The sequence below is a fragment of the Coregonus lavaretus genome, assembly GCF_964263955.1.
Source record: "Coregonus lavaretus genome assembly, chromosome: 13".
NCBI lineage: Eukaryota > Metazoa > Chordata > Actinopteri > Salmoniformes > Salmonidae > Coregonus > Coregonus lavaretus.
In genome coordinates, this window is record NC_140000.1 from 40338652 (window position 1) to 40360138 (window position 21487).

Below are 21487 nucleotides of genomic sequence, written 5' to 3' on the forward strand. Positions count from 1 at the left end.
AGCTACCTAACTTCTAGGTTCTCTCCTACAGACATTCTAGTTCTACTGATTGTCAGGCTCTGTCACAATGCACAGGGGGAAATTCAACACTCACTCAGTCAAGTGAATCAGACAGCAGCGGTTAAAGCTCTCTTGCCTGGCAGAGCTTTCAGAGACCTTATGCCCCTCATACACACAGCTGGCCTGGATACACACACACACACGCACACACACAGGGTAATGAGTGTATGCATGCTCTGCGCCTCTGTCAGTCAGAATCAGACCCAGTGGTTAGATTACATAACTACATCCTCACGGGTGTGTGTGTGTATGCGTAACTAGACATCCTCACGGCTGTATGCACGGCTGAAAGACCATGGGAATAACCATGCCGAGCAGTCATCCTCCAACATGTAGCGGAGCTAAAAATCCACTCTCTTTTGCCATTCTACTGTTGCCTGAATAGGTTTGAGACTGGAGGAGTATGGACATGAAAAGGACACTTGGATCATTTCTATCTTTTGTCTGTTAAAGACACACTTGTGTAAATGTTCCCGGTCTGTTCTGTTGAACGGTTTAAAAGCACACGGACACTCAGGCTCAAGGTGAAAAGACAGCGTAGCTTCCCTATATTTGAGTGCATACGACCTCAGCCAAGAGGTCTGGACCTTTATGGCACACACAAGAAGGACATTGTTGCTTGCTGGTTCATGCCCCTCTCTGGCTGTTCCCCCTCAATCGCTACAATGGTATGGCTATTGCCTTCCCTCGTCGTAGTGAGTAATGTTGACTGGATGAGAGACAGACGTGCAGCTTAAGTATCTGCAACTCTGCATTACATTTACAGCTCTGTTAAGGCAATTACAGCTGAATGCGAGCCTCTCTCTCCCTCCAACCCACACAATATAATAGCTGTCCTGCTGTCTCACAGTCAAAAAGCAATAAACCCCCGCTGAGTTGGGATTATCAATCATCACCAAGTGACAGCAGGTTCTGGTTCCTAATGTATTATATCTGGTGAGATCAGCCCATGTAATATCCTTTCTCCTCACACCTGAGTCACACACACGCAGACAGATCAACTGTCAAATTAATAATAACTGTGTGATGTTTAGGTGTGTGTGTGTGTGTCAGGTGACTAACACATCCAACTGCAATGGAAAAATAGCATTATCATAGCATAACACTATCATAGCAATACACTGTCTAGCATTGTAATGGTATGGATTATAATGATAATGCATAATGGATAAGATGTAAATGGTTCTTTTCCAGGTGTTCAAAGTGCTTGATATTGTACGGGCTACAATGTAAATCAGATAGTATAAGAATACAAGACAAAAAGAGAACTGAGACAAGGGTAATAAAATGCTAATGAAACCTTCCACTTTTTTCTCATTATGTAAATGTTCCAGCCAATTATCAGCCACAATCAGACCTGCCTGCAGTCCCCATGACTACGGACCAAACGTGTGTGTGTGTGTCTCTTTCTCATGTGTGTGTGCGCATGTACGTGCATGCAGGTGTGTGTGTTCATGAGGAGAACTGCATACTGTGTGTATGATGTGGAAGAAAGATAACTGTGAGCCAGCCATCCAACCAACTTTCCTTCTCCTAAATCAGAGATCGTTTTTTCTTCCCGCCTAGACCCAGGGGAAATATCAGGCAGGGTAGTGAACAGCCCGGAACCTTTAATTCTGGCTAAAAACAAATCCCAGGCAAATAACGTTTCAAAGAGGAACCGCTGTGCCTCTGTGTCATTATGCAGGTGTTAGCGACCATGCTGCGTTCACCTTGACAGCCCACTCAGTGTGTGTGTGTGTGTGTGTGTGTGTGTGTGTGTGTGTGTGTGTGTGTGTGTGTGTATTGGCTAGCCCCATCATCATCCTCCCATTACATCACAGCTGGGCTCTCAGTGTGTGCGTGTGTGTTCGTACATTTGTGAGCCTGTGTGTGTGTGCTTAGCTAGCTGTCTCCTTCCATATCAGCTAAGAGCAGCTCTCAGATCATCAGAGACACAGGTCCCTCGCTTCTGAAGCATACCACACAGCATAAATATGGGCAAACATGAGAGAGGAAACTAAAGAAACAGAATCTGTAATGGGTAAAGAAAAGGAGAGGAGGAAAGAGAGATTTGGTTGCCCTACAGCTCACACCCACAGGAGGAACTGTGGTGAATACCAACACTGCTTATACCAGACCTTATTCAGACCACCTGGGGTTAGGCTGGGTGAAAGGGGTTATTGTATTGCTATGAAGAATTGAGGGATGTGGAAGATCAGTGCTGATGGACCTTTGAGAAACAGAGTATATCTACAGGATAGCAAGTAGACTGCTAAATCTTTGTTTTCAGAACATTTCAGGAAGGAGGTAAGTCCCTGTAGGTAAGCGTGGGGAATGAGCTACCTGGAAGCACACACCAACATTCTGCCAGAAGACACAAAAATTCATCACTTTATAGTTTTGGCCTTGGAGAAAGAATCTGTCTGTTAATATCACACCTCAACAACACCCCTCAACTAGAGATAGAAGCTGAGCCAAGAACAGAAATGAGACCTTGAGAGTTGCACTCAAACACTTGACGATAAACACATAGAGAACAGAAGCTTTCCATCTCCCCTCGAGAGGTAAAATCAACATTATTAAATTATTACATTTCCGTAAGGCACGCACACACATCTGCGTCTCATTAGCATCAGCAAACAGTTCTTCTGTAGAGAAGAGAGAGTCGACCGTAACAATTACAGTGGGGGAAAAAAGTATTTAGTCAGCCACCAATTGTGCAAGTTCTCCCACTTAAAAAGATGAGGCCTGTAATTTATATCATAGGTACACGTCAACTATGACAGACAAAATGAGAAGAAAAAAAATCCAGAAAATCACATTGTAGGATTTTTAATGAATTTATTTGCAAATTATGGTGGAAAATAAGTATTATAAGTTTAAAAGTTTCTCAATACTTTGTTATATATCCTTTGTTGGCAATGACACAGGTCAAACGTTTTCTGTAAGTTTTCACAAGGTTTTCACACACTGTTGCTGGTATTTTGGCCCATTCCTCCATGCAGATCTCCTCTAGAGCAGTGATGTTTTGGGGCTGTCACTGGGCAACACGGACTTTCAACTCCCTCCAAAGATTTTCTATGGGGTTGAGATCTGGAGACTGGCTAGGCCACTCCAGGACCTTGAAATGCTTCTTACGAAGCCACTCCTTCGTTGCCCGGGCGGTGTGTTTGGGATCATTGTCATGCTGAAAGACCCAGCCACGTTTCATCTTCAATGCCCTTGCTGATGGAAGGAGGTTTTCACTCAAAATCTCACGATACATGGCCCCATTCATTCTTTCCTTTACACGGATCAGTCGTCCTGGTCCCTTTGCAGAAAAACAGCCCCAAAGCATGATGTTTCCACCCCCATGCTTCACAGTAGGTATGGTGTTCTTTGGATGCAACTCAGCATTCTTTGTCCTCCAAACACGACGAGTTGAGTTTTTACCAAAAAGTTCTATTTTGGTTAAATCTGACCATATGACATTCTCCCAATCCTCTTCTGGATCATCCAAATGCACTCTAGCAAACTTCAGACGGGCCTGGACATGTACTGGCTTAAGCAGGGGGACACGTCTGGCACTGCAGGATTTGAGTCCCTGGCGACGTAGTGTGTTACTGATGGTAGGCTTTGTTACTTTGGTCCCAGCTCTCTGCAGGTCATTCACTAGGTCCCCCCGTGTGGTTCTGGGATTTTTGCTCACCGTTCTTGTGATCATTTTGACCCCACGGGGTGAGATCTTGCGTGGAGCCCCAGATCGAGGGAGATTATCAGTGGTCTTGTATGTCTTCCATTTCCTAATAATTGCTCCCACAGTTGATTTCTTCAAACCAAGCTGCTTACCTATTGCAGATTCAGTCTTCCCAGCCTGGTGCAGGTCTACAATTTTGTTTCTGGTGTCCTTTGACAGCTCTTTGGTCTTGGCCATAGTGGAGTTTGGAGTGTGACTGTTTGAGGTTGTGGACAGGTGTCTTTTATACTGATAACAAGTTCAAACAGGTGCCATTAATACAGGTAACGAGTGGAGGACAGAGGAGCCTCTTAAAGAAGAAGTTACAGGTCTGTGAGAGCCAGAAATCTTGCTTGTCTGTCATAGTTGACGTGTACCTATGATGAAAATCAGGCCTCTCTCATCTTTTTAAGTGGGAGAACTTGCACAATTGGTGGCTGACTAAATACTTTTTTTCCCCACTGTACATTTCATTAACTTCCCCTCTTCCACTTACCCAAACACAAATGTGATCTCACTCATGTGCCACGACGATGCCTCATATTAGACGTCTTTATTGAGGTAGCAGTGGGATTCACAGCGGTCCGGTCAGGTCCGGTCTGTCTGTTTACCTGATAAATGTCATCATTAAGCTGCCTATGCGACGGGTGGGGATTACAGAGGCATCCTAAGTGTCATCTGAAATATCTTCTCTGATCTCACTGTAGGAAGTCAGAGGGTTTTAACCATAACAGAACGAGGAAAAGAACTGCATTGCCTTGTCTCATCTATTGTTAGGAGTTTTAGATGATATCACCAAATGATTCTCTAAATGAACCCTTAACATCAGCGAAGACTCAGTGTGGAATAACAATGCAGTTGCCTGCAGGAGATTCTTTTCACCCCTCACCTGATTTCACAGTAGGGGGGTGTTGTTAATGGTGTGGGGGTGTGTTTCTGAGGGAACCAAAACTGCGTACGAGACCATTATATTATATGAAGAACTAGAGCCAGAATGGAGGGAGGTTTGGGGCTGGGTTTCACATAGCCGCACAGCACAGAGATGGTTACGCAATCACATCTTTAACTGCACTCAGCTCGACAGCTCCCCCTCTCTTGCTGTCTCTCCTGGGAGTGTACGTATTTGTCTGTGTGTGTGTGTGTTTTCCCCATAGCAATCTCTGCCCAATGACAGACAGACACAGTGTGTGTTACAGACAGACAGTATGTGTGTTCGTGCGCGCACATGTGTGTGTTTGTGTGTGCGCGGGTGTGTGTGCGTGTGTGTTCTCTGCCGTGGTCTCCAGAAAGCATCTGTCAATGTGTAGCCCATAGGCAGCAGACATAGGTAGACAGGCTGTAAGAGGTCTCTACAGACTCATCACAGATGCAGAGGAAGGCATTATTGGGAGAGACTGGCTGTGTTATCTGAACCCCCCCCCCCCCCACACACACACACACACACACACACACACACACACACACACACACACACACACACACAAAGACCCGCACGCACACACACACACAAATGCACAGTAATTAGGCAAAAATGGAAAACAGCTGTCATTAGTCAAAAATTGCTAATGGGAAATATGAAACACTCAGACCATAATGTAGTGTCCTTGGTGCATCAGTGGTCTGTCATTCCCTGACAAATTAGTACTTTTTTTTTCTTCCATCTTAATGCTTCTATATCATTACTGTATATTAAGTTTGAGATGTCAACACACCTGTGTGCTGAATTTGAAATACTAGCTGAGCTGTACACTGTGTACAAAACATTAGGAACACCTTCCTAATTTTGAGTTGCACCCCCTCTTTTCCCCTCAGAACCGCCTCAATTCATCGGGGCATGGACTCTACAAAGTGTCGAAACCGTTCCACAGGGATGCTGGCCCATGTTGACTCCAATGCTTCCCACAGTTGTGTCAAGTTCGCTGGATGTCCTTTGGGTGGTGGACCAATCTTGATACACACAGGACACTATTGAGCGTGAAAAACCCAGCAGCATTGCAGTTCTTGACACACTCAAACCGGTGCACCTGGCACATTCTACCATACCCCGTTCAAAGCACTTAAATATTTTGTCTTGCCCATTCACCCTTTGGTGGCACACATACACAGTCCATGTCTCAATTGTCTCTAGGCTTAAAAATCCTTCTTTAACCTGTCTCCTCCCCTTCATCTACACTGGTGAAGTGGATTTAACAAGTGCCATCAGTAAGGGATCATAACTTTTACCTGGATAGTTTATGTCATGGAAAGAGCAGGTGTTGTACACTGAGTGTATGTTCCTGCTGTACATAATGCAAAATGGCAATAAATACTATACACTGGGATGTACTGAACCCCGACTGTACTTTGGACACAAACACAGGCAACAGACATTACATCCTCTCTCTCGGCGTTGCAAGCACCATGCTCGACTGACTGAGCAACACAGCTGAAGCTTTAAGTCTTTATTTCTGCAAACACCGAGTGATGACTGAGTCACAGACAGACTGCTCTGAAGGACTATGTCAAATCCCCAGTCTATGAATTAACAGATTGGTTAGACCAGGGATGGGCAACTGGCGGCTGAGGTCCCCCTTTTGTCGGCCCGCAGATCAATTTCCAATCAAATTTAGTTTTTTAGTTTTTGGAGGGGGGGGGGGACTCAGTTGGGGTCTCCACTTACTTTTGAGAGTTAGAAGAGTAGAATACACAAGATGCAATTACAAAATGTGGTTGTGCATCAACAGTTGTTCTCTGTTTATGTCACTGACAGTCACTCAATTAGCCCATTTCAGCTAACCTTTTTAAGATTGGTAAGTTAGTCTAGCGGCCAGCTATCTAAACTTGTAGTAATCAAGGTGGAATTGCCTACTAGGGGCCCCCATTGATTTTGTTACTCACTCTAACTCAGAATTAATATTAAAAACTGCAATCATCTGTCTCCACCCTATGGCAAAATGTGTAGAATTGCATGAAATTGGCAGTACAATTGCTAAATCTCCTCTCCGCCCAAGGAAAATGTTGTAGAATTGCAGGAAATTAACTCGAAGGGGGCACAACATTTTGCTTAGGGCGCCCAAAAGGCTAGGGCCGGCTCTGACTGCATGTGTGGGTATGGATGTGGGTACGCAGACCCGCAAGCCACTGCGGCCCCTCATGAGATCTGATTTTTTGTGGCCCCCACCCCCATCAAAGTTGCCCATCCCTGGGTTAGACACTGAGCTATGGTAGGGGAACCACTGGTACTGATGTGCAGAGGGCAGGGGGGTGCATGTGAACAGCTGGAGCTACTAGGGCAATGAGGGGACTGGACCAGGCTGTCCTGCTCTAGTTCTGCCATGATCTGACCCCTGGCACTGGACCTTGGCCCAGACTGGAGAGTCATCTGTACTGACCACTGGAGCCAGAACACTGACCATCAGAGCCAGGAGCCAGGAGCCAGAGGACACTTGGTTCTACAGATGCTAATTGGGTCACATTCTGACAGATCATAGCACAGAAAAACCCACACTCACACTACTGGTTGCAGACGATTCTCCTTGTTGGCACCCATCTTATTCATTTGTGCAGTCAAATTACTAGAAATACTAGAAATGCTGTGTGTGAGCGTAGATAAATCTATTACGTTCCAGTTTCAGTCTTACACTCAGAGGAAATAGTACTTCCTCTAGTACTCCCATCTCGCTTCTAGTCACATCCTTGAAAAAAACAACACCGAGCGCACTGGAGGAAGTTTGCGGATGAACCAGGCCCCCCATGAAGTAAAAGGGTTTAAGTAAGTAGTATTCAAATATCTATAAGCATATTTCAGCGAGCAGAGTCTCAATCAGCCAGCTGATGTGTGTGTGTTTGTGAGTGTGTTGATGAAGCTCTCAGCTGTCTGTCAGTCACAAGTTGTGTTGAAAGACCAGTCCAGATGTGTGAGCTACAGGGGACAGACAGATGGACAGACGGACCCAACGGGGGACCAACATCTCTAGAACCCTTGGCAGTGTTCTGATCTGAAATCAACTAACACCTGTGCGATTCATTCATATCAAAGTATATACAACCACAAGGTCTAAAATCTACTACAGCAGAACCCAGAGTGAAAGACACAGAAAGTGAGAGAGGAAGTCAGCAAGAGACCCTCCTCCAATGGGTTTTGAGAAGGAGGCGAGGAGAGAGGAGTATGCAACTGAGCTTCTCCCAGGGAGGGAGGGAAGAGGAAGAGGGAAAGAGAGGAAGAGGGAAAGAGAGAAGGTCCAACTGCCGTGAGCAGCAGTACTTCAGGGGCGGGGTTGTCATGGTTACCATTTTGCACACACACTTCAAACACTACACTGAGCTGCGAGTGTGTGTGACTGAAATCGAGTTTGAGTTGGTAGAGGGAGAGACTGCATGCCGGCAATAATCCATCCCATACTCCGACACCCTGAAATATCATCCCCCTTCTCCTAACACACACACTCATCCATAAAGAGAGGCAAACACCAGTCACTGGTGGAGCCTTTACCTAAATGATGGAGCACCAAGAGAACAAACAGGACCAGCAGACACATTCAATCTGCTACACAAATAACTATGAGATTGATTACACACACAGAGAGAGAGAGCGAGAGAGAGAGAGACAGAGAGAGAGACAGAGACAGAGACAGAGAGAGAGAGAGAGAGAGAGAGAGAGAGAGAGAGAGAGAGAGAGAGAGAGAGAGAGAGACAGAGAGAGACAGAGAGAGACAGAGAGAGAGAGAGAGAGAGAGAGAGAGAGAGAGAGAGAGAGCGAGGATTGGCCATCTCTAAACAGCCATATGGGTCCATGAATAAACCAGTCAACATGCTGAAGGCAGAGAGGACCATCTTTTAGTTACACACGTGTCCATATGCATCGACACACACGGCGATCTATCAACACACCATTAGATATTATTCCTATACTGTACACCAATTACTCTCGCCACATTGAATGCATTGAACCACATCTCCAATAGCACTCACAGATTGTGTATGCATATACACAATACATATTCAAATCCAAAGAATAGCAAAACCAATTTCAAACACCATTAAACCGAGACACAAACTATTTCTGGGGCAAAACAGCTGTTATTCAAATCAAATGGCTTACCTGTTAAGGAGTAATGGTGGAGGAACAGCAGGACATGGAATAGAGAGAAGGGAGAAATATGTTAATGAGGGTTCTCTGTAGTCTACACAGCCACATAAAGAGAATACAAAATAATAATAATAATAATACACACTGGATATTAGATATAGATTGTAGAGAACTGAACTATATATTAACACATAACATTGCATGATAAATTATCATGCAATGTTATACAGTATGTAAAGTGTGTGGTGTAAACTACATTCAGAAGACTAACTTGCTTGAGAATTAAAGTCTTGTGTTATCTGTCAGAACTAATGCCTAGGCTTTAGCTAAATGGGCCAACATGGTGTTTAAGCCAAGCACATGACCCGGGTTTGATTCCCGTTCGGTTACAGCTTCATTGTATATTGAGGGTACATTCGTCAGGCTCGAGGTCTCCACTTCAACAGTGGGCAAATACAACTCAAGTTAACACAACACTGCCCCCTATTGGGTATCTTATACAAGCACAGCTTCTGAAATACAGATGATGTCATCTGCTCACAAGCCTGCTCTATGATCACAAGCACCACATGTGTTTTGATTATTTGTTGTCAGAGAAATACACTAAGAAATCATATTACAGCAATACTCCAATGAAGTGTTGTAATCAGCCCATTATCAGTACTGTCCTCACAGAAAATAAACTCTCAATACAGAAAGTTATAAAACTTTAGTCCATTACAAGGTAAAATGGAAACGTGGCTTTGGCTTTCAATACAGACTCAATTCCAAAAACAATATACATGACAAGCACACCAACAACACCAACAACTATGAAGAACAAATGGAATGGTTTGCTTTAGCAAAACGGTAGAAAAACAAGATAAAACATTAAGACAAACAGATATGCTCATAATCCACATGCACACTGGGAGCTGAGCTCCAACGCGGATATGGGGAGATAGTGTTTTAAAGCAAAGCCAGTGTTTGAGGAACACCTCTAGTCATCTAAATGTAAAACGGATCGGATGCGGCCAGGACACACACCCTGCTGAGGCCAGGCAGAGAGAAGACAGAGCCAGGCAGCAAGTCTTCCTACAGGGATTTGTCTCACACACATTCTATTAGTCTCCCACGGAGATCAGTCTGGGTTCACTACACTGCCCAAACTCACAAACAATAGAAACAAAACGCACACAGACACACACACACACAATGATAAAAACATGCAGATGTGCATAAGCAAACAGTCACACACACACACACACACATTCACAGTGTAACACACACAAATACACTAAGTTCTATGAACAGTCAGGGTGTCAGGAGGGGGATTAAACAGTGGCAGATGTGGTTGACAACAATACTGTTTACAGTACAGTGCTGCTGCTGGACTAGTGGTCAGATAGCCTCAGATTATAACGTGAGTAACGGCATGAGAGGAGCAGAAGGGGTGTTGGTGCCATCTAGTGGTCATAGGCAGCTACAAGTCAGTCTACTTCCTCTCCTCTGCTCCCCCCCTCCTTTTCCTCCTGATCTCTCTCCTATCATCTGCCCTCCTCTCTCCTCCACTGCCCTATCCAATCAACTCTTCACACAGCAGGGCTCTCTGGATTCTCTGAAAGTGAATGGAACACCCCAGGTACTCCTGACTTTGGCTTTCAATGTGTTAAGAGATCACTCCATAAGGGAACGGTTCTGTAGCTAACTAATCAACTCTCTATACAGACATCACAGTAGGGTCTCTGAACATCTGACTCAACAGGAGCCTCTCTCCTTTCACTCTCATCTCTCCCATTCTTGCCTCTTCAAATATGAGATCACTACATTAATAAGGGCTGTATAATACACATCAAACATCAAAGTGCTAGGAGGGCTTTTGAAGTGTGGGTCACTTGAATATGAAGATGGCTGGCTTGAAGAAACATTCGATTGAATAACCCATACTACACATTCCAATGAGGGCAGAACTCACTTGAATGACTGAGTGCTCACCGATCAGGAATCAGTTTCATTTTCCAGGTGGTACAGAAACAGGTGTCTCAGTGAGCAATCAGCCATTCAGACTGTGTAATTATAGTTAGGAATGGCCCACAGCTCTATCATAAATTCTTATTCACTAATAAATTACAGTTTCTACATGGTGGAAATACATCTTGGGTAAAACAAAATATACACTGCTCAAAAAAATAAAGGGAACACTTAAACAACACAATGTAACTCCAAGTCAATCACACTTCTGTGAAATCAAACTGTCTACTTAGGAAGCAACACTGATTGACAATAAATGTCACATGCTGTTGTGCAAATGGAATAGACAACAGGTGGAAATTATAGGCAATTAGCAAGATACCCCCAATAAAGAAGTGGTTCTGCAGGTGGTGACCACAGACTACTTCTCAGTTCCTATGCTTGCTGGCTGATGTTTTGGTCACTTTTGAATGCTGGCGGTGCTTTCACTCTAGTGGTAGCATGAGACTGAGTCTACAACCGACACAAGTGGCTCAGGTAGTGCAGCTCATCTAGGATGGCACATCAATGCGAGCTGTGGCAAGAAGGTTTGCTGTGTCTGTCAGCATAGTGTCCAGAGCATGGAGGCGCTACCAGGAGACAGGCCAGTACATCAGGAGATGTGGAGGAGGCCGTAGGAGGGCAACAACCCAGCAGCAGGACCGCTACCTCCGCCTTTGTGCAAGGAGGAGTAGGAGGAGCACTGCCAGAGCCCTGCAAAATGACCTCCAGCAGGCCACAAATGTGCATGTGTCTGCTCAAACGGTAAGAAACAGACTCCATGAGGGTGGTATGAGGGCCCGACGTCCACAGGTGGGGGTTGTGCTTACAGCCCAACACCGTGCAGGACATTTGGCATTTGCCAGAGAACACCAAGATTGGCCACCTCATCAGGAGCATGCCCAGGCGTTGTAGGGAGGTCATACAGGCACGTGGAGGCCACACACACTACTGAGCCTCATTTTGACTTGTTTTAAGGACATTACATCAAAGTTGGATCAGCCTGTAGTGTGGTTTTCCACTTTAATTTTGAGGGTGACTCCAAATCCAGACCTCCATGGGTTGATAAATTTGATTTCCATTGATAATGTTTGTGTGATTGTGTTGCCAGCTCATTCAACTATGTAAAGAAAAAAGTATTTAATAAGATTATTTCATTCATTCAGATCTAGGATGTGTTGTTTAAGTGTTCCCTTAATTTTTTTGAGCAGTGTATATATACTTTTCCCATAGTGGAAATAGCACTTTCCACCAGAATGATACATTTAATTTTTTGAAGTTGAAGAAAGGGAGAGTAATGACAAAAGCTTTCCAAACATGCATGCTATGACAGCAGACGTCAAAAAGTCAAAGAAACAAAGAGAAAAAGAGAGAGAGAGAATGTGCCCTGACCCTCCTCTGGCATAGTCACTCTGATGTATTTCAATGGACCAGAAACATCATTAGGGACTCATAATTAAGAAGAGAAACAGAAGAAGGCACCAAATGGTTCCATTAGAACCTGCTCCTCTGGGAGGACTGTCAGGTTGATCAAAGATCTCTGTCCCTCTGTGTGTCTCTGTTCTCTGGTGCAGTAAGGCCATGTAGCACATAGAGATTATAAAAGAGGATGGATGGAGGAAGAGAAGCAGGGATGACATCTATCGCTATGGAATTCTGAGTAATGTCTCCAATTCGACTCCTTCCCTGTGTTTGTGTTTGTGTGTGTGTCTGTGTGTGTGTGTGTGTGTGTGTGTGTGTGGCGTTACTTTGAGGTATCAAGAGTAGGTGGGTCAACAGGCAATACATTGTAATTACATTGTTGAATATAAAAGTGAGTATATTGCAGTATCACTATAGAGAGCAACATGCCAAATGCTTCCACATGGCTGATCTCTTTTTCATCAGTGTGCTGAAATGAATACAGAGTGTAATGAGATCCTATAACGAGACCGTCCAACACAATTATTACTCAATACATTATGAATGAATCGAGTGAAGCCTGGTGACCTGTGGATACACACACACACACACACACACACACACACACACACACACACACACACAGCACTAAGCTGCATATTGATTCCTTGGCTCAGACTTATAGGGCTGATTATTCTGCACAGTGAGAAGACAATCTTCTGCCTCTGACAAAACAAAATCAGTCTTAACCAATCTTCTCCAAAACACACTGAGCCCCAACAGCGTTTGTTAACCCAACGTTTATTATCTAACAGATCCACAACGTCTGTCTGATCTTTCTCAATAAAGACAGACTACCCTGCAGCAGAGAGATATAGCTAGGCCAGTGATCATCATCAACTACAGTCGTGGACAAACGTTTTGAGAATGACACAAATATTTCCCATGGGGGGGCAGTATGAAAAAAATGTATGCACTCACTAACTGTAAGACGCTCTGGATAAGAGCGTCTGCTAAATGATGTAAATGTAATTTTCATTTTCACAAAGTCTGCTGCCTCAGTTTTTATGATGGCAATTTGCATATACTCCAGAATGTTATGAAGAGTGATCAGATGAATTGCAATTAATTGCAAAGTCCCTCTTTGCCATGAAAATGAACTTAATCCCCAAAAAACATTTCCACTGCATTTCAGCTCTGCCACAAAAGGACCAGCTGACGTCATATCAGTGATGCTCTCGTGTCACGCCCTGACCTTGAGAGCCCTGTTTTCTCTAGTTGGTTTGGTCAGGGTGTGAATTTCTAGATGTTCTATTTCTATGTTGGCCGGGTGTGGTTCCCAATCAGAGGCAGCTGTCAATCGTTGTCTCTGATTGGGGATCATACTTAGGCAGCCATTTTGCCTACCTTAGTTGTGGGATCTTGTTTCTGTTTTGGCTTGTGTAGCCTGTTGAACGTCACATTTGTTTGTATTTTGATCGGTATTCAGTTAATAAAGGAATATGTACGCATACCACGCTGCACCTTGGTCTGATCCGTCTATCAACAGGCGTGACATCTCGTTAACACAGGTGAGAGTGTTGACGAGGACAAGGCTAGAGATCACTCTGTCATGCTGATGGAGTTAGAATAACAGACTGGAAGCTTTAAATAATAATAATATTAATAATATGCCATTTAGCAGACGCTTTTATCCAAAGCGACTTACAGTCATGTGTGCATACATTTTTACGTATGGGTGGTCCCGGGGATCGAACCCACTACCCTGGCGTTACAAGCACCATGCTCTACCAATTGAGCTACAGAGGATGGTGCTTGAAATCATTGTTTGTTCCTCTATTAACCATGGTTACTTGCAAGGAAACACGTGCCGTCATCATTGCTTTGCACAAAAAGGGCTTCACAGGCAAGGATTTTGCTGCTAGTAAGATTGCACCTAAATCAACCATTTATCAGATCATCAAGAACTTCAAGGAGAGAGGTTCAATTGTTGTGAAGAAGGCTTCAGGGCGCCCAAGAAAGTCCAGCAAGCGCCAGGACCGTCTCCTAAAGTTGATTCAGCTGCGGGATCGGGGCACCACCACTGCAGAGCTTGCTCAGGAATGGCAGCAGGCAGGTGTGAGTGCATCTGCACGCACAGTGAGGCGAAGACATTTGGAGGATGGCCTGGTGTCAAGAATGGCAGCGAGGAAGCCACTTCTCTCCAGGAAAAACATCAGGGACAGACTAATATTCTGCAAAAGGTACAGGGATTGGACTGCTGAGGACTGGGGTAAAGTCATTTTCTCTGATGAATCCCCTTTCCGATTGTTTGGGGCATCCAGAAAAAAGCTTGTCCGGAGAAGACAAGGTGAGCACTACCATCAGTCCTGTGTCATGCCAACAGTAAAGCCTCGTGAGACCATTCATGTCTGGGGTTGCTTCTCAGCCAAGGGAGTGGGCTCACTCACAATTTTGCCTAAGAACACAGCCATGAATAAAGAATGGTACCAACACATCCTCCGAGAGCAACTTCTCCCAACCATCCAAGAACAGTTTGGTGACGAACAATGCCTTTTCCAGCATGATGGAGCACCTTGCCATAAGGCAAAAGTGATAACTAAGTGGCTCGGGGAACAAAACATCGACATTTTGGGTCCATGGCCAGGAAACTCCCCAGACCTTAATACCATTGTGAATTTGTGGTCGATCCTCAAGATGCGGGTGGACAAACAAAAACCCACAAATTCTGACAAACTCCAAGCATTGATTATGCAAGAATGGGCTGCCATCAGTCAGCATGTGGCCCAGAAGTTAATTCACAGCATGCCAGGGCGGATTGCAGAGGTCTTGAAAAAGAAGGGTCAACACTGCAAATATTGACTCTTTGTATAAACTTAATGTAATTGTCAATAAAAGCCTTTGACACTTATGGAATGCTTGTAATTATACTTCAGTATACCATAGTAACATCTGACAAAAATATCTAAAAACACTGAAGCAGCAAACTTTGTGAAGACCAATACTTGTGTCTTTCTCAAAACTGGGCAGATCATAATTACAAATCATTTGTACACTGCAAGAAGCCCAAACATATATATTTGTCTAAAACAGAATCATTTAAAACCTTGCTTACATTTTTATACAATTAAGTGTCTCTATTATGCGTGGAAATATTTGGGGAAAGATTTCCAAAATGAAAGATCACTTGGAGCTGATTTGCTGGTGTTTTATGTACAACAATGAACAGTAAAAAAAATTTACAAAATGAAAACTTGGGGGGCCAAATTGGGCCACCAGTTGGAGAACCCTGATCTAGGCTATGGGTAAATGGATGGATGTTAAAATATGGCTTGTGCTATGCAATGAATACTTCTCAACTGATAACAGAAATTAAGTATTCCATCCATCTGTATTTACCACAGAGCAGAGAGAGCAGTAATGCCATAAGCCTTCAGTGATGGAATCCTCTAGCTCTGTGGTCCTCTAAAGCAACAACATACACTTAGAGAGTCAGGAAGTAGTGACTGTAGATGCAATCAATTACTGTACCACACTCTGTGAGAGGGAACATGGCAACCACAATTAGAAACCAGGGCAGATCTTAATTACCCTTTACTCCCTGTAGTTAGGGAGAGAGAAGGAGATCGAGAGAAAGGAGAGAGAGATGGAAGAGGAGAAGAGAGGGACAGATGGGGGAGAAAGAGGGAGAGAGAGAACCATGCAGTGCTTAGAGGGGTGGTGAGTTTTACCATAAACTTTTACTGATTCCTTTTTCCTGGCGTCAGAGGGAGAAATGCACACTTATACAAGGCTGATGAGACTTCCAAAAATCCACACGCACACACACACACACACACACACACTTCCTCATACCATAGGAAATGGGCATCATCAACCAGACTATAATTTCACTGGTAGATGAGGTGATGGAAAAACGATTTGCTAATCCGGCTACTCCTGAGTGTTCTGACCAATAACAAACCACATTTTGTCTCCCTGATGTTAAGCAATGGCTCTAAGAACTACGACTACCTTTTAGAGAACATTACGCAATGAAATCAAACCCTGCTATTCTGTCAGGTTCTCAGGAATCTTTCAATTGTTTTAATTTTCTCTTTGTATGGCCACGCCGCTGAGATTGTTTTTGTTCTATTTATTATTCTGTCGTTTGTGCATGGTGTTAAAAACATGTCACCTCGCTCCATCGAGTGGGTCTTTCAGCTGCTTGTTGATTGATAGTCAGTGTGTGAGTGACTAAGAGAGAGTGATGTCACTCCTCAGGTCTCTGTCAATGAAGAGGCTCAACCTCAAAACGAACAAATATGTGAACTAGCTCCAGACAGTAGGATCAAGGTATTTGCCTTTTAGTGTTGATCCACCCTGTACTCTCTACTACTGTTTACCCAGGCTGTGTCTGCGCCCCAAATGGCACCCTATTCCCTATATAGTCCTGTCAAAAGTAGTGTCCTAAACAGGGAATAGGGTGCCATTTGGGATGTAGCCTGTGTGTTCTGACAAGAGGGGCTTGGCTTGCCTGTTAAATAATACAGCAGTTTTGAAGGGTTATTAGAATTCCATGGAAGCACTGGGGAAAAAAGAAAACAGATTCTATAATCGCTTTCAGTGCTGTGCATACAGACCAGATTGAAAGAGCGAGGGAGAGATGGAGAGATGGAGAGATGGAGGGTGAATGGAAGAGAGGAGAAAGAGTACTATTCAGTTTGAGAAAACAGTACTTTGGTAAGAGTAAAATGTCCACTATTTGCCAGTGGATGGAACCCTTCTAAAGAGATGGTCAGGTGCTCGACTGCAGGACTTGAAAATCCCCAAAACATTCCTTACCCCAGCATACTTCAACTGGTGACTATCAGGGAGAACAAATAAAAAGAGGCTCTGTTTGCTGCGTAAATCTGACATATTTATTGACGTGACAAAAAAAAACAATAGGCTTACGTTTCGGCATGTATCGCCTTCATCGGAGTGTTGAGTAGAAACAGAGTGGGAGGTACCTATATGAAAAGGGGTGTGGGCCCAATAAAAATGCAACACACATGGAGAGACACACGTACGGACGCACACAAGCTAACTGCACTAACACAGAGAATGTAGACACAGTGTGGACAGAATTCCACTACGAGTGGAACAGAGAATGTGTGTTTGTGCACGTGTCTGTGGTCTGAGAGCCTTGTGCCATAACACAGCTGTCCTGTCCTAAGGAGACTAGACGATGGTAGAGAGGCTAACATTAGCATTTTCTACAGCCCAGAGTGAGGCTAACATTAGCATTTTCTACAGCCCAGAGTCTGGGAGGGAGGCTAAGGGAGCATTATGCCCCTGTAACACCACCCTGAGGGTCTCCTCTCCTTAAGGTCGAGGCCAGGGTTTTAGGAGGGATTTGGGATGGAGCCTTTACCCCTCCTCAGGATCCAGAGATATAGGGCTATAGCCTTGTATTAGTAGGAGAGGACATTCCCTATTTACTCGACACTGGGCCCTGGGTTAATCTGTGTGTCGTCAGCTGGAGATGTTACATGGAATTAATATCCCTGTGGTCTGAGTGACTGAGAGCGACTGGAGGGCTGCTGCTCCCTCATGAATAAAGGATGGGAACAAATGTTCCATTCTGCAGTGTGCCTCTGCTCAGCTGGGTGAGTGGATGGGTGAATCTCTCTGTTATCCAGAGATATAGAGAGAGAGCCCATTCTCTAGTCCAAGCCCCAGTGACTGTCCCACCGGCCGGTGATAACCCCCAGGGCAGAGAGAGTGAGAGAGAAGCCCCAGCGCCAGTATCCCAGTCACTGTCCCATATCCCAGAGGTGCTCCTACATTTATTGAACCCTGAGCCCTGCATCTATGGCCAGGCTATAGAAGAGCTTAGATTCCAGTTAGGACAGACCCTCCAGCTACAGCTGAATTTCCCAGAACACTGGAATGTCTAAAGGCAACAGCCTACAGGGAAGAGAGCGAGAGAGAGTGGAGAGAGGGAGTAGAGAGAGAGTGGAGAGAGGGAGGAGAGAGGAGCGAGAGAACAGTCAACAGGAAGAAGTTTACACCAGAGGCGTCTGTCTCCAACCACTGCTCTAATTAACTAACTAGCCTAGAGGCTGTTTGGACAGAGTCTGTCACAGTCTGTTCAAGTGGAAGGCGGGAGAGAGAGAGGGAGGAATGGAGCCCATGTTCAAACACAGACAGAGGCGGAGAGGGAGAGAGAGATGGTAGCTGTAGTGTGCACTGTGCAGCATGTAGGACAGTTAAAGATCCTGTTGGAAAATGCATCCTTCCTTCCTTGCTATAATCAACTAGTGTACGAGGCAAACATGTCCAGCAGAGGGCACTGAGAGAAAATCTCAGGACAAATGATGCACACAGATTTCAGCTGTTGTTCCGTAATCCCGTTATGAATTATTTATAAAGCAATCTCTTTTGTCATCTTGACTTAACAGCATGCATTCCGCTGATGAAATTAGGTTGCAATGTATGTGTTCTCTATGACACATGCTAATTAGCGACTTTTCATGCATATGTACAACCCTTCATCTTTTAAATAATCTCCAGAAGAGACATCTACTAGATAAGGAAACAAATAGCTGCATAGATACCACTATAGCGGTGAGGTATAGATAGGGAAGCTCAGTCAGTTAGAGATGAGAACAAGTTAAATATTCATTGTACATGGATAAAATACTTTGTAAGAAATGAGAATAGAATCCATTTAGCTGGGAATAAAACATCCACAGAGCCACAGACAGATAGAGAGTGTACTATAAGCTGGGCTTACATCTGGTAGAGGCTGTCAAAGTGACACGTTTTCGCTGTTAGGGTTGACATGCAGCAGTAGGCCACAGCCAGCCAGCCAGCCAGCCAGCCAGCCAGCCAGCCAATCCCTTCACTACAGCCTTAACTCAACCCTCTATGAGGCTCAGTCTATACTTAGACCAGTATGGATCCAGTTTCACTGAGATTCCTATTCCTTGGAGAGACACACATCTAGACCCACATACGGTAAACACACAAAGAAACACAGTCATTCTTTTTTAAATAGAGTGAAGGGTGGCTGAAGTTTGCAGAAACATGGTGATGTGCTATGAAGTCGAGCTGTCTCTGCTGCAGGACACAGAGACAGACAGAGAGTGGAGACATTTTGGGGAGCCACAAAGGCAGAGGCACAGTAATGAGCCAGGCTGGGACTGAAAGACATGGGCATACAAAACACACACACACACACACACACACACACACAGTTAGAAAACTAGTTAACATTTACATTAGATTTTAGTCATTCAGCAGACACTCTAGAGGAGCAATTCGGGTTAAGTGCCTTTTTTCACCTAGTTGACTCGAGGATTCGAACCAGCGACCTTTTAGTTACTATCCCAACGCTCTTAACCGCTGGGCTACCTGCCGCCCAGTTAAAGAAAGAGAGAACGAGAGAAAGAAGAAAACGTGAGAGACAGAGACAGAGATATAGAGATAGATATAGAGACAGAGATAGAGACAGAGATATAGAGACAGAGAGACAGAGATATAGAGACAGAGATATAGACAGAGAGACAGAGATATAGAGACAGAGAGACAGAGATATAGAGACAGAGAGCGACAGAGATATAGAGACAGAGAGAGACAGAGATAGACAGAGAGACAGAGAGAGACAGAGATATAGAGAGAGACAGAGAGAGACAGAGAGAGAGACAGATATAGAGACATAGAGAGACAGATATATATAGACAGAGAGAGACAGAGATATAGAGATATAGAGACAGAGAGACAGAGAGACAGAGATAGAGATATATAGAGAGACAGATATAGAGACAGAGAGACAGAGAGAAACAGAGAGAGACAGATATAGAGACATAGAGAGACAGAGATAGAGACATAGAGAGACAGAGATATAGAGACAGAGAGAGACAGAGATAGAGACAGAGATAGAGACAGAGATAGAGACAGAGATAGAGACACATATATATAGAGAGAGACAGAGATATAGAGACAGAGACAGAGAGAGACAGAGATATAGATATAGAGAGAGACAGATATATAGAGACAGAGAGACAGAGATAGAGACAGAGAGACAGAGAGACAGATATAGATATAGAGAGAGACAGAGATATAGAGACAGAGAGAGACAGAGATAGAGACAGAGACTGAGATATAGAGACAGATAGACAGAGATATAGAGACAGAGATATAGAGACAGAGAGAGACAGAGATATAGAGACAGAGAGAGACAGAGATATAGACAGAGATACAGAGATAGAGACAGAGACTGAGATATAGAGACAGAGAGACAGAGATATAGAGACAGAGAGAGACAGAGATATAGAGACAGAGATATAGAGACAGAGATATAGAGACAGAGAGAGACAGAGATATAGACAGAGAGACAGAGATATAGAGACAGAGAGACAGAGACAGAGAGACAGAGCGAGACAGAGATATAGAGACAGAGACACAGAGAGAGACAGAGATAGAGAGACAGATAGAGAGAGAGAGACAGATATAGAGACAGAGAGAGACAGAGATATAGAGACAGAGATAGAGACAGAGACAGAGAGAGACAGAGAGAGACAGACTGATATAGAGACAGAGAGAGACAGAGATATAGAGACAGAGAGAGACAGAGATATAGAGACAGAGAGACAGAGATAGAGACAGAGAGAGACAGAGATATAGAGACAGAGAGAGAGAGATATAGAGACAGAGAGAGACAGATATAGAGACATAGAGACATTTACATTTTAGTCATTTAGCAGACGCTCTTATCCAGAGCGACTTACAGGAGCAATTAGGGTTAAGTGCCTTGCTCAAGGGCACAGACAGATTTTTCACCTAGTCGGCTCGGGGATTAGAACCAGCGACCTTTCGGTTACTGGCACAACGCTCTTAACCACTAAGCAGAGATATAGAGACAGAGATATAGAGACAGATATAGAGACATAGAGACAGATATAGAGACAGAGACATATATAGAGACAGAGACAGATATAGAGACAGAGATATAGAGACAGAGACAGATAGACAGAGACAGAGATATAGAGACAGAGATGTAGAGACAGAGATATAGAGACAGAGAGAGACAGAGATATAGAGATAGAGACAGAGACAGAGATATAGAGACAGAGAGAGACAGAGAGAGATACAGAGACAGATATAGAGATAGACAGATAGAGATAGAGAGAGACAGATACAGAGACAGAGAGACAGAGATACAGAGACACAGAGACACAGAGACACAGAGACAGATACAGAGACACAGAGACAGAGATATAGAGACAGAGACAGCAGCACAGTGT

The 21487-nt window shown here is 44.2% G+C and overlaps 1 protein-coding gene across 2 annotated transcripts in view; it reads right to left on the reverse strand.

Moving 5' to 3' along the window:
* Positions 1-21487, reverse strand: part of LOC311139815 (pleckstrin homology domain-containing family A member 5-like) — a gene marked incomplete at its 5' end in the record, with an annotated part of 147939 nt that overhangs the window by 84738 nt on the left and 41714 nt on the right. Inside the window, one exon of one of the 2 annotated variants that reach the window (XM_084174776.1) lies at positions 8807-8837. The exons of the other annotated variant lie outside the window; for it this stretch is intronic. Within the exon in view, the coding sequence (XP_084030902.1) occupies positions 8834-8837 (4 nt within the window). The 3' untranslated portion in view covers positions 8807-8833. Of the gene's footprint in view, positions 1-8806; positions 8838-21487 lie in introns of those variants that run through there. 2 annotated transcript variants of the gene reach the window in all.